Here is a 13927-nt window from a genome sequence, read left to right as displayed (position 1 = left end):
TCAGATGGTCTCTTTCCAGGCATAGAAAGAAAGGTGGTGGATCCAAAGTGTGAGCTGAAAGGGAGCAAGCTCTACTATAGGCTGGGAGCAGCGCTGATGCTTAGTTGCCCAGGCTTAGCAGTGAACCTGTGAGCTGAAAGGTCTAACTTCTACTGATTGGCCAGTTCCATCTCCACTGCAAGAAGTGTCTGGTGGAGTCAAACCTCCACACCATGAGGGTGTGTCCCAAGACAGAAAGTCCAACAAATCCAGCACTCGAAAAGGTCACAGGTTGAAGGTCATCCTTGGCTTCCATAAAGTTACAGTCCAACCTCAGATACATGAGATCCCTTCTCTGTCTGCCTCCTTCCCTCCCTTCTTGTTTTTTAGAGACAGGGTTTCTCTGTGTAGCTCTGGCTATCCCAGAACTCCCTCTCTGTAGACCAGGCTGGCCTCAGCCTCACAGACCAGCCTCCTTCCTCTGCCTCCCAAGAGCTGGAATTAAAAGCCTGCACCACCATCAATGGTGAGCCAGTTTCAAACAATCATCAATCAAAAATCATGTACAGGTTGTATTTATGTTTTTAGGAATACCCATGTCTGTAACTTTTTTTTCAAATCTTATTTTTAATGATGGTTCTTAAACACTTTAACCTTCCTTGTAACCCCCCACCCACCAGAGGTAGTGGAAAAGAAAGGAGATGCGGGGGAGAGTGGACCTGTTTAGAGAGGTTCTAGCTGTACCAGCAAGCCAAAGCTCTGTCTCTGTCACTCCATGGAGTCCTATTTGTACCCTCCAAACATGTGTCTTGCCTCACTATGGCTCTTGCCTCAGCACCTGCATTCGTCAGCCTGAGTCCTTGGAAGTGGCAACAAACAGCACACTACCAGAAGTTGTTTTTGTGTGTTTCTCTCTATGGAGTCCCAACAAATGGAGCTACACAATGTAAGGCAGACCCATATATTCATGTTGTTAGCAAAGAATCCTCCATCACATGCTTGCTTTAGCAGAACACCCTATCTCTTAGGTCCTCTTCAGTGAGACATTCCTTCCTGAGTCTGCCTTGGTCTTTACACCTATGTCCACTTTAACAAAATTTTTGTTTAGGCGTTTGCCCCAGCAAAACACCATCCAATTGACTTCCCAAAGAGCCCTTGGATTTCCACGTCACATACTTAAGGACAATTGAGACAAAAGAGGGATGAAGCTGTGCATGGCAGAGTGCATAAGGTCTGGACAGAGGAAAGGGAAGGAGGAGATGTAAATTACGTCATAATCTCAATAGTTAAAAAACAATTTTAGGGTTGGGGATTTAGCTCAGTGGTAGAGCGCTTGCCTAGCAAGTGCAAGGCCCTGGGTTCAGTCCCCAGCTCCGAAAAAAAAAAAAAAAAGAAAAAAAAACAATTTTAAATTAATGCCTAAGGAATACATTTGAGTAAAACTTATAAAAGGTTCTGTAGATGTTGGCTTTGACACAGAGGTCAGCAAGAAAGGGCTATTCCGGAGGGCCAGAACTAACTCAAGAAAAGGTAAACTAGCCTCTGAACCTGCAACATCCCCATCATCCCTACAGGACTGAAATTCTAATCAGTCACTCAGACACAGCTTCTTTCCAGTTTTCATGCACAGCTCCCATGAATTAGCTACCCACATGCCCTCCTATGAATTTAACCATCCCCAGCCTTCTGATAATTTAATTCTAGGTGTCTGTGCACTCTCCAATATGTCTCCTTGTGTATGTCTCACTTGTGAACTGGAAGTGCAGGTATGGGAATCCTTAAGTATACACATGGAGCAAGGCACTACAGGTAGCGCCTGCCCATTGCTTTGTCACTGGAAGCTGAGAGTTCCCACAGCAATTAAATGGAGATAAGTCTTATCCCATTTCTGAAAGTTACTGTTAATATATATTAATATAAAACTTAAATACATAATAAATGTCTTGATACCTGGCATGTGATACGTGTTTGTTATGTTATAAATAGTAAGGGATCACCATATTTTAGGTATAAAGAATTCAGCAGTGGGCTGGAGAGATGGCTCAGAGGTTAAGAACACCAAGTGCACTTCCAGAGGTCCTGAGTTCAACTCCGAGCAACCACATGGTGTCTCATAACCATCTGTAATGAGATCCGATGCCCTCTTTTGGTGTGTCTGAAGACAGCTACAGTGTACTCAAGTACATAAAATAAATAAATCTTAAAAAAAAAAAGAATTCAGTGATATATCAACAGCAACCAATTTGCTGAATGATGGGCACACTTTTAATCCTAACACTCGGGAGGCAGAGACAGATCTCTGTGAATTCCAGGTCACCCAGAGCTACAAATTCTTTTAAAACAATTTTTAGTAATTTTAATTATTTGTATGTGTTTATGTTTGGGTATATGTTGTGAGTGCGGGTGCTTGAGAAGGCCAGAGACATCAGATCTCTTGGAGCTAGAGTTACCGGCAGTTGAGAGCTGCCTTACATTGGTTCTGGGAACCAAACTCAGCTACTCTGGAAAAGCAATATACCACTTAATTATGAGTGATAACTGCGCATCGACTCTATGCCAAGAACCATGCTGAGAGGTTCGCGGACTTCTCACTCCTCCCAACCCCAGGGGATGGGGTTACTGCTTTCATCTCTTTCTCAGAAGAGGAAATCGGGCTAAAGAGGTGACTTGCTCAAGCTTGCAGGACAGTAAAGACTTGAACCCAGCCAGAACCTATGAATTTCAACCACACTTCTGACCACACCCACTCTAATTCTCCCCACATTTCCTCGCGTCTGACCACGCCCACCCAAGTGGGCCACGCCCACAGCATCAAATGCACCGCTTTCCATCCCACCTTCTCCCCCACCCCCGACCACGCCTCTCGATGGCCTCGCCCACTCCAGTCAGTTGCCCTCAGGCCCCGCCCCCAGCCTCGCACTCTCGCACGACTTTCTCGCGCTTGGAGTCGCCATTTTGCTGTAAGACGCTGTGCGGAGCTCTGAGCTCTTTTCCTTCGGCAGCCGAGGCTGCGGCGGGCCGGGCTGGGGTCGGGACCAGGTAGGCGGGCGGGAGCCGCGGCGGGCGGACGGCGGGCCCCGCGAGCCCGCGCGGTGCCGGGCGGGAGCCGTGACCCTTGTTGCTCCGGGCGAGCCCGGGGCCCGGTGTTCGGCTCTACCGGCCTTAGTGGGTGGATGATTGTGCTCCATTCAGACGGAGGAGGAGGAGGAGCCGCAAAAGATACTGTGCCCGAAAATATTTTCCTCAATCTGTACATTGTTGATAAGGATTTATTTTTCTTATTTTGATATTGACACAATTTGGATGTTTAGCATTTGTGAGGAATACGAAAATACTGAACCCAGTTTTGAGGCCTGAGGAAGTGCGAGTTCTAATGTTTTACGGTTTCTTTTTTTTTCCCCTTGTGGTGCTGGGGTCGAATGCAAGGTGAAGAAGCAATGCTAGCGGCCTGCCATTGACCCATCCCATGCTCTAGTGCTTAACAATTTAAATGCACAAATAAAAATAATGCACGCTGCTGAGCCCCACTATAGGAAACCTTTCTTGTCCTTTAACTGCTATGGTATGTATGATTATTACCCAATTTTTGCAGAGATATGCACATTATATTCATTAGCTACTCTGAGGTTTAACATAGAGCCAGTGTTTCTGCTCTTAAATAATCTTGCAGTTTGTAGGGCTTGGTGGCATACCTCTTAATCCCAGAGGCAGGTAGAAGGATCTTGAGTTCGAGGCGGCCAGCATGGTCTGCATAGCGAGTTCCAGGCAAGGAGGGCTACAAAGTCATTTTTTTAAAAATTGCATTTATCATCATTGATAGCTCTATACTTGTGATAAACTCCACACCAAAACATAGTTCTGTGTTCTTTCTTTGGCATTTAATATGTATCTTCTTTTTCTGAATAAGGTATGTTTGCAATAGACATTTCAAGATTTGGGTATTTGTCTGATCCTGTTGACTGTAGTTCGTCAGTCATGCTCTGTGTGACTGAGAATTGTGCAACCTATTGTTGTATGCAAGGAACTGTACTGCAAATCAGACTGCTACCGCACTCTGTCCTTTAGGGGCCACTGTTGTGAGGAAGATGCTGAAGGAGAAGCTTTTACCTTAGTAAGATTTTGTTAAAAAGTCTGGAAAGTAATGTTAAACCTGTCTTACTATTAAAAACCTGCTTCCACAGGTGTGGGGACTGGAGAGCTGGCTGGTTAAGAGTTCTAGCAGTTCAAGACTGGGTATGAGTTCTAGCATCCACCCACATGGAGCCTACCACCACCTCTAATGCCAGACCCATAGGATCTGACACCCTCTTCTGGTCCAACATGTGGTGTGCAGACAAAACACCCATACACATTAAATGAATAAAGTTAATTTACTTCTCCATATTTAAAATAGTTTTAGATCTATTTCCTGCATCGCCAAGTTGTCACAAACAAACAAAAAATGTGGAAGAGCAATGTAGTTTTAGCTCTGCCCTGCAGTTTCCCAATTATTTTATTTTGGAGATGGGGGGTTTCTCCTCTGTGTAACAGCACTAACTGTCTTGTAACTTTTTGTAGACCAGGCTAGCCTCAAGCTCATAAGAGATCTGCCTGCCTCTGCCTCCTGACCACTGGGATTAAAGGTATGTGCAACCATGCCCAGGCCTCAGTTTATTTTGTACTTTTTATCTATTTGTTGTTAATTAACTAATTTGTATATTTATTGGTTTTCCAAGCCAGGGTTTCCCTGTGTCAACCTGACTGTCCTGGAACTTGCTCTGTAGACCAGGCAGGCCTCCAACTCAGAAATCCACCTGCCTCTGCCTCTCAAGTGGTAGGATTAAAGGCACCAGCACCACCTGCCTGTACATTTTATTTTAGTGTTGGTGACTGAACCCAGGCCTGCAGCACAAAGCATCCAGTTTTCACTAAGGTACACTTCTAATCCATCTCATCAATGCCAGCTTTTTTTCCATGCTGGAGTTGGAACCCAGGCCCTGTGCATGATAGGCAAGTGCCCTACCACTGAAGAAGGTTTTCCAGGAGTGAGTTAATGAAAGTAACTCCTGTATCCTTTTTGCTAACAAATGATTTTCGGTTGTGTTTGCAAACTGTTGTCCCTGAAGTGAGGCTTTGTGCAGCACATACTGTTGAGCCTCTGCAGCCTGGACCTGGCGTTTTGGTGGAGAAGCCATTTCCAAGCCCCTGTCTTGACTGTCTGGAAGGTCTACAGGTCTAGGCTGTGGCTCAGGCCTGTTGTATAACTCACAGCTGCCTTCCTCTAGCCATCTCTAGAAGGGTTGGGTACACAGTGGATGCTTTAGAGGGGAAACAGCACAGATCATGCAGCTTTATCATCTCTAATATGAATGTCGAAATACCCCGGTGCTAAATGTATCTAAAACAAGTGATCTTCATTGTGGAGACCTCTTCACATTGTGGAGACCTCTAAAGACCTGACAGCTTGTCTCATTCAGAGATGAATGTGATTTGCTCTTCAAAAGGTCTTGAGAGTCTCTAGAAAAAAGATGTGTTTTCGCCCATGCATAAATAACTTTCATATTCTAAAGTAAGTTTAGGTTAACATGAAAACACTTACAGGGGGAGAGTGGGAGCAGTCTCTGTGCTTTCCATTTCACAGGGAAACTTTGTGCTGATGAGCACCAACAGCTAGTGATTCTTAGCCTGATAAGTAGCACATCTAAGTGGGAGGCTGGTCTTGGTGGCACATAAATACCTTTAATCTCAATATTTGGGAGGCAGGTGGATATCTGTTAGTCTGAAGCCAGCCTTGACTTGGTAGTGAGTTCCAGGCCAGCCAGGGCTACATAGAGAGTCCCTGTCTCAAAAAACAAAAACACTGTTGGAATTTCTCAGTGGGAGGCAAAGTGGAACTAGAGGCAACTCTTAGAGGTGAGTGGCTTGTGAGTTGGGCAGTCATAGTGATTGTCCATGCCCTGCCTGCCTCTGATGTTCAAGGGTGGGCTTACATGAGGACGTGGCATGAAGCCCAAGGCCTGCCTGGTGCTGGGCAAGCCGCCTGCTGTTAAGCCATACTCCAACCCTCAATGTCAGTTTGACTTTACGAGCTGTGGCTCTGCATTCAGCTTAGGAGACCAGGCAGGCTGTTATGTTCATCTGAGCCACAGAAGGAAAGGCTTCAGATGTCCTAGAGGAGCACATGGAGAAGAGAGCCTGGGCCATTGAATGAAGAGTAGGATGTTTCCTTTAAATCTTCAAGGAAAGAACCATAGGCTGCAAGGAGAGGAGGACCGGTTCTAAGGTAGAATTTGTGGTGATGGGCCTCAGAGATGAGGGCTCCAGGTCTAGGGACTAGAATCCTGTAGACCTAGCAGAGAAAGGCTAAAGTAAAAGAACCCTTCCTACCCTTAATACTTTATACTGCCGCAGGTCCTCTCAGGGTCTCTTGTATTGTTATTTAGGGACTTCTTATTTGAAGTTTATAGAGTATAAAGAAGTGACCACCCAGGCATTTTACTGAATTTAGTAAATAACCAAGACTTTGTGAACTGCCGTGTGGTTGCTGCAAGCCTCCACTGTGTCCCCTGTAAGAACAGTAATTGCTTCTAACCCTCCAGCCATCACTACAGTCCTGCCAGTGCAATGTTTCTTTTCTATCATCCCATTTTTTGAAGCTAAGCCACATTCTCTGAAAGCAAGGATTGAAATACTTGTTGCAGAAGGGACAGGATGAGTGTTTAGGCTTTGTGGCTGTGCTCAGCATATCTAGAAAGGATAGTGAAATGGTCCAGGCTTTGGAAGGACTGGGCTTGACTGAGTAGTATCTGTGGACTCCTGGTCCACAGCCACTTTTCACAGTGTGTGCACCAGCGGACTCCTTAGTTGGTTGGCCATATAGACGTTTGTTTGTGACTTGTAAGCTTCAGAGAAATTGCTCCGTAACCTGTGTTGGAACCCTGGGCTTCTCATTTAGAATATCCCTTAAAAGCTGCTCTGTTACAATGTGCTCTCCTAGCCTGATGGTAGAACTGCACCTAGCTACCTAGGACTAGGTGATCCCCTGTGTGTATGCATGAAGCCTGTCTTGGATGATGATCCACTGACCACAACATAGCAGCCACACTGTGGAAGTTGAGGCAGCAGTTAGGAAAATAGAATAGCTCATCCCGTCACTCAAGTTGTTTGAACAAGCAACTTAACAGATATTCACATTGATACTCTTTCGAGCTAGAAGTATTGAATATGTTTTTCCATATTTCTGTAGAGTTCAGTGTCTAGTGTGTGGGAAAGGCCTGCAGCAGTCTGTGCACAAAGTGAAAGAACCCTAATTGTCAGGGGAGGGGTCCTGGAAGAGCCAGGCCAGTGCTGGCGGATTTAGCCTTCGTGGTGATGTCTCAGGTTTTACTAGGGAGATGTATTTGTTTGGGGCATAACAAATATTTTAGTTTTTTTTTTAAGATTTATTTATTTATTATATATAAGTACACTGTAGCTGTCTTCATGCACACCAGAAAAGGGCATCGGATCTCATTTACAGATGGTTGTGAGCCACCATGTTGTTGCTGGGATTTGAACTCAGGACCTCTAGAAGAGCAGTCAGTGCTCTTAACCACTGAGCCATCTCTCCAGCCCCATATTTTAGTTTTCATAATAAAATAAAACAGTAAAACAAAACAAAACAGAGCCAGATAAGCCTCCTGAGAGCTGGCCAAGCTGAGTAAACACAGAGAAGACAGGATGTGTACACTTGGATAGTCCCATCTTCCACCCAATCTAGCACTCTCCCTGTGGGAGGAGGATTCTTAGCCCAGAGAGGCCAGGCCCTACTCTTATCTGCCCCTTGAGGACCACTTCCTTCAAGGTTATTATCTAGTCAGCCTTGTCCCAGTTGAGGGGAAGAAATATGACAAGTTGAAATTTTTACTTATATTGTTTTTGTTTTGTTTTGGTTTTGAGACAGTGTCTCACTATAGTTCTGACTGTCCTGGAACTCACAGTGTAGACCAGGCTGGCCTTGAACTCACAGAGATGCCTCTGCCTCTGCCTCTCTGCCTCTCTGCCTCTCTGCCTCTCTGCCTCTCTGCCTCTCTGCCTCTCTGCCTCTGCCTCCTGAGTACTAGGATTTAAAGGTGTGCCCTGACCAGGTGCTCTAAAGCACAGAGCCACCTCCAGGACTGACAAGATGCACTTTAGATGTGGCCCAGAGCTGCTGTGGGGTGGGGGTGTGGGGAGCAGGTGTTATAGAAGGATCTGGGCCATTTATTCTTTGTTTAAGGATCAGCTAGTCCATGTCCTTGCTAATGGCTCTGCCATTTTTCTGTGTTAATCCAGGAAGAATAACAGAGAGGTTAACAGAATACAGGATAACAGGAGAATAACAGGAGGTTGTCCATAATTGACTTTAAGCAGCAAACAGTAAAACACTGAGCTCTTCAGCTCCGCCTTTCTTGTAAGTTTATTATTTATTCCCAGTGGGTATGAAAAGTAATGGAGTTGTGTGGTGCCATTTGCAATCTTAAATCCAAGGGTTGTACTTGCCCATACTGTATCTCCCTTAAGATAAGAGCCACCATTTTGGTGGCAGCTCTTTTCCTTCTGCTGACATCATTCTTTGTTTAAAACAAAATCTGCTCGGGTATATTTTATATATGATAGTCTTTTATCTATACTTTTTTTTTCTAGGCTCTTAGAATTGGAACGCCAAGAAGGTTTTGATGTTTTGTGTGGCGCCTCCTGAATTAGAAACCAAGATGAACATAACCAAAGGAGGCCTCGTGTTGTTTTCAGCAAATTCCAATTCATCATGTATGGAGCTTTCAAAGAAAATTGCAGAGTGAGTTCCAGTTTTACTATTCAAATCCATAGTCGCTATGTGTGGTAATTTTAAGTGTGATAATCAGACTAGCAGTGATTATCAAATCCATAACCAGGTCTAGCTGATGTGCATGGCATCTGAATATACTCAGCACTGCAGTGTGTGAGTGACCACAGCTCCCAGGAGTGTGGTAGGCACAACCATAGATCAATTATTGTCTAGCAAGCAGGGATGTGTAGTATATGAGGATAGCTTACAGCTTATAGTTTAAACATATACCAGAGCCCTGCAGTGCATAAAACCTTGATGTGAGTATTGTGAGTTAATGTCAGCAGGTCAGTCAAAAGCTTTCTTTTCATTTGATTTACATTTTAGTGTGGGAGCCAGCAAGCTCGGATAACTAACTAGGTGGTTTCAGGTGGTAACAGATGCTAGGAAGAAGGCAGTGAGCCATAAGGATGGGTGTAATAGTCTGTCCTAGCTTAGGTGCTCAGGCACCTTTAAACCAGGGAATGTCTAAGAACTGAGAGACTCAAACAAGCCGTCCAATGAGGGTTGGTACAGAGCCCACACCGCTCTGCAGAGGGAGCAACAGGTTCCAAGGCCTGTTGCATGTAGTAAAGAGGTTGGTGCCTTGGGCTGGAGAGATGGCTCAGCGGTTAAGAGCACCCGACTGCTCTTCCAGAGGTCATGAGTTCAATTCCCAGCAACCACATGGTGGCTCACAACCATCTGTAAAGAGATCCGATGCCCTCTTCTGGTGTATCTGAAGACAGCTACAGTGTACTTATATATAATAAATAAATAAATCTTTAAAAAAAAAAAAAAAAAAGAGGTTGGTGCCTGTAGGGAATGTGGGTAGTAGGGCACGGAGTACTAGGATATGGCCCATGAAGCAGGAGAGACAGATTGCATAGGCCTTGGGTGGTCATGGGGTGGAGGTAAGGGTAGGCAACAAACAGATATGGTATAATATTTACTTTATTTCATAATAGAATGACTTTTATCTTTGTCAACTTATAAGTCATCTTTAATAGTAAAGATGTTGGGTCTATTCTGTTGCCTTCTCAGCTTTTCCCCTTTCTCTTCTCTAGGCGGCTGGGGGTGGAGATGGGCAAAGTGCAGGTTTACCAGGAACCTAACAGAGGTGAGCTTCCTTGGACATATGTATTATGGATCTTCTTGCAGAATGTGGTGTAACGGGTCATCAAGTTATCCTTGACTGTCAGACAGACTCAGTCATCTAGTCAGTTCTGAAAGCAGGAAGTCAGGCAGGCCAGGTGGAGGAGTGTTGTTTTCAGTCCTTACTATGCTGTATAGAAATATCCCTGGTGCAAGTCACGTGGTTTGATTGATGGTTCTTGGGTCTCATTCAGTAAACACTGCATAAGTATAACTAGCTCCTCAGCTTACCTGTTGGTTGAGATCGTTTTGCCGTAGGTAACATAAGTCCTGTGTGCCTGTACTTTTAGTGTTTAGGTGTGTGGGCATGCCCAGGACTACACACGCCCACGCTGCATGTGCTGCATTGTTGCACCCAGGACCTCATGCATGCCTACCTACTGAGCTGCACTCTAACCCCAGCTGGTTATTCTTTATCTCCTCTAAGGCCACAGGTTGTTAATTCCTTAAAATGTTGCTAGGACACAGTTGTAAGAAAATGTCATTTAATCTTTGGTATTTCTTTAGAATGGTGGGTATTCTTAGTGAAATTATTCTAGCAGGGGGAGTGGCAGCTTATATGGACATGAGAATCTTACTCTTTATTCTTGGGCAGTAATAAATGGAATAATCTCTGTACTTGACACCTTTTGACACATAGTAGGTGCTCATTAAACACTCGTTCATTCTCTTCACTACAGGAATTCATCTAGTAGTTAAACTTTAAAAAGCTGTTTCTTCTTCCTTATTTTCCTAAGATGGTGGCTACAGGACAAACTGTGACTGAAATCCGGGGAGGTTCTTTTCTGGGAGACTGGATGAGGGAGAGCTGTAGGAGGAGTGGGGCTATGGCCAGGTTTATTCACTCCCAGGCTCAGGAGTAATGGGGTAGAAAGTCTTTGGTTTATTGCAGAGGAACTAACTTCTGTATTCCTTACTGTTTGTACATACTGAAAATCTGGGTCAGAGATAGATACAAGGTCCCATGAGTAGCAGTACAAGGATTTAAATCCAGATCTTTTGTGTCTAAAACTCATTTGTAGCATCACACCCCATTCCTTTGCAAGTACACTATTTTTTTTTTTCTAATGATTTTGTTAGTTTAGAATCAGTGCCTTACTACATAGCCCAAGCTGGCCTTGAACTTACAATGTGGCCCAGGTCAGCCTCAAACTTTAGATCGTCTTGCCTTAGCTTCCTGAATGCTGGTATAAAAGTGGCTATCACTACAGAGCACAGAGCCTGCTAAGGCATTCTACCACTGAGCTACATGTCCAGCTTGCAAACGTTTTTAATGAAAACTTTCAAACATATGAACTAATTGAGAGAGTAGTAGTACCATGATTGGCTGTATTGATGTCTACATAGGTTTGGTGTTTTGCTCACTAAATGTGTTGCATTTGAAAGTAAGGTACAGACATCAAGACACAATCCTTAAATAGCTGGCCATGTCTCCGACATAAGTTCTTGCACATAAATAGAATACTTTAATCACATTTCAAGAAATTATCTGCTATAATTATGATTTTTGAAGGCTTTCTGTTGTTGCTAGTTTTATACGATTTCTGTCCTCAAGTGATTGGGGTTTTTAAAATTTTTTTAAAATTTTTTTGATTTGCTTTTGTTTGCTGTTTTATGAATCAGAGTTTTATTTTGTAGTCCAGGCTAGCTTCTAATTCTTCTATCCTCCTGTCTCAGCTTCTTGAGTATTAAAATGGCCAATGGTGACATGATTTCTCTGTGGATGTAGAGCCATACCTCACCCTGTGGTTTTCCTCTCGTGTTGATGTTGCAGTCCTACCCTGTGGATTGTTCCATTGTTGCTAGGGACAGTCACCAGAGCAAGGATAGTTAGCGGTCTTCTTTTGTCCCACAGCATACTGCGCTTATGCCTCTGTTCTTGTTGATGCTGGTTGCGTGATTGAGTACATCATTTCTAGGCTGTACTCTGTGACACAGCAGACACTACTTAAATGTGAGGGGAGAAGCCCAGATTTGATTCAAAAGTATGATTAATGGTGACATGTCAGTGCGTTCTGCTGTTTGTTGGTAGTTCTGGGTTTCTGTATTCTTTAAGGTTGAAAATTAATGCAGACTTGTTGAATGTTTTAAAAGTTTGAGCTATATCTTTCCTTCTTTTCCCTTTAGAAACACGAGTTCAAATCCAGGAGTCTGTGAGAGGGAAAGATGTATTTATCATTCAGACCGTCTCGAAGTAAGTGCTTTCTCATTGCCTCTTGAGTGTGCCTATCAGAGCCTGAGGACAAGTCCATGCAGGAGAAGGTAGTCTTAAGGTTGCTGTGCTCTTGCTGGTCTTTTAAAAATCATTTTATTTGAGAAATCAGGACAACTGAACCATACCATTCTCCTGGGTGGGTGATGGTGGTTCTAGTGGAACCTGAGCCACTGTGAATTCATGACACTAGGAGAACCAGCTCTTTACCATTGAGCTGTGTCTGCAGCCCTCTTTGCTAGTTTTTCTAGTGAAGCTGCTGACTTTTTGTCCCTCTCTCCTTCAATCCCTTCTTTGTTTTGTTTTTAAAGAGGTAAATAAAATCTTGCTATGCTTCCAGTCCATCCTTAGATTCCTAGTATCAAGAGACTTCTCTACCTCAGCCTTCCTAGGTAGATATCACTGTGCCTGCCCTTTTTAGATTAGTTTCTTTGGGTGTTTATTGTTGGTTGTTTTGATAGTCTTGTTTATCTCTGGCTTCAAACTTGCTATGTCACCAATAATGACAGATTGCTGTGTGCCCCTATGCTCATTGCTGAGGATTTACCCAGGGCTTTGTGCATGCTAGGCAAGCACTCTGCCAGCTGAACTGCATCTCCCTTTCTGTTTTGTTTTGTTAAATGTATTTTTTTTTTCTTTTTTTCGGAGCTGGGGACCGAACCCAGGGCCTTGCGCTTGCCAGGCAAGCACTCTACCACTGAGCTAAATCCCTAACCCCTAATGTATTTCTTTTTATTCTATGTGTATGAGTATTTTGTATACTGTATGTAAATGTACTGCATGCATTCCTATGGAGACCAAATGAGGATATTAAGTCCTTTGGAACTGGAGTTAGGGACAATTCTTGGCCATCTCTGTTGTTGTTGTTGTTTTAAGGTTTTTTAATTTAATTTTACCTTTATGAATATTTTGCCTGTATGTATGTACATGTCCCACATGTGTGGATCCTTACAGAGGCCAGACAAGAATATTAGGTCCCCTAGAACAGCTGTGCAGTGTCACATGGGTGCTAGGAACTGAACCCAGATCTTCTGCAAGGGTAACAAGCAGTCTTTACCACTGAGCCAACTCTCCAGCTCCCTCTTCTGTAGTCTTGATGAGGGGAAGTAGCAAACAGTAGAAGCTCTTAAGGATAGACTATTTTTCTAGTAATCAAGAATCATGCTGGTGCTTAGTTTCTGTGACAGCTGTCCCTGTCTTTGGGCTCCACATAGGACATTGAGTTCTGTCTTGCTAGGTTGCAGAAAGTGCATGCGCATCAGGATCCTCTTCCTGAGATGCCGAGAAATAGATGAGGATTTGATGGTGTCACATTCAGCTGCTACTTCATTGTATTGGTTGGTTGACTTGGTGATGGGTTGATAGCAGTGGTGAAGATCAGACCCAGAGCCTCCTCTTGGGTAGGCATTGCACCACTGAGCTGTACTGCCATTCCTTCATTTTAGTGCCAACTAGTTTAAGCTGGAAAAACCTAAGACAGATTTTTAAATTAAGAAAATTCCTGGGGCTGGAGAGATGGCTCAGTGGTTAAGAGCACTGACTGCTCTTCCAGAGGTCCTGAGTTCAAATCCCAGAAACCACATCTGTAATAGGATCTGATGCCCTCTTCTGGTGCATCTCAAAACAGCTACACTGTACTCATATAAATAAAAATTAATTAAAAAAAAATTTAAAAAAAGAAAAGAAAATTCCTGCCCATTAACTGACATTTTCTTGTCATCCCTTTGCTTATCTAAGTTAGTGGTAGTAAGCTTGTTTGGTGCTCCTGATTCGTTAGC

General features: G+C 43.8%; 1 protein-coding gene across 22 annotated transcripts in view; it reads left to right on the top strand.

Annotated features, from left to right (window-relative positions):
• Positions 1–2830: 2830 nt before the first annotated feature.
• Positions 2831–13927, top strand: part of Prpsap2 (phosphoribosyl pyrophosphate synthetase-associated protein 2) — a 35120-nt gene continuing 24023 nt past the window's right edge. For 2 of the 22 annotated variants that reach the window (XM_039085083.2, XM_006246440.5), the window contains exons 1-5: positions 2863–3018; positions 8272–8389; positions 8623–8773; positions 9850–9902; positions 12065–12131. In XM_039085083.2, the coding sequence (XP_038941011.1) occupies positions 8655–8773; positions 9850–9902; positions 12065–12131 (239 nt within the window). In that variant the 5' untranslated portion in view covers positions 2863–3018; positions 8272–8389; positions 8623–8654. Of the gene's footprint in view, positions 3019–3405; positions 3542–3567; positions 4602–4694; positions 4892–8271; positions 8390–8622; positions 8774–9849; positions 9903–12064; positions 12132–13927 lie in introns of those variants that run through there. The other 20 variants (XM_063268338.1, XM_063268336.1, XM_063268327.1 and 17 more) reach the window with 19 other exon arrangements.

The sequence above is a fragment of the Rattus norvegicus genome, chromosome 10 (genome assembly GCF_036323735.1).
Source record: "Rattus norvegicus strain BN/NHsdMcwi chromosome 10, GRCr8, whole genome shotgun sequence".
Lineage (NCBI taxonomy): Eukaryota > Metazoa > Chordata > Mammalia > Rodentia > Muridae > Rattus > Rattus norvegicus.
The sequence above is the reverse complement of the archived record's forward strand: the minus strand, read 5'-3'. Positions and strand labels throughout refer to the sequence as shown.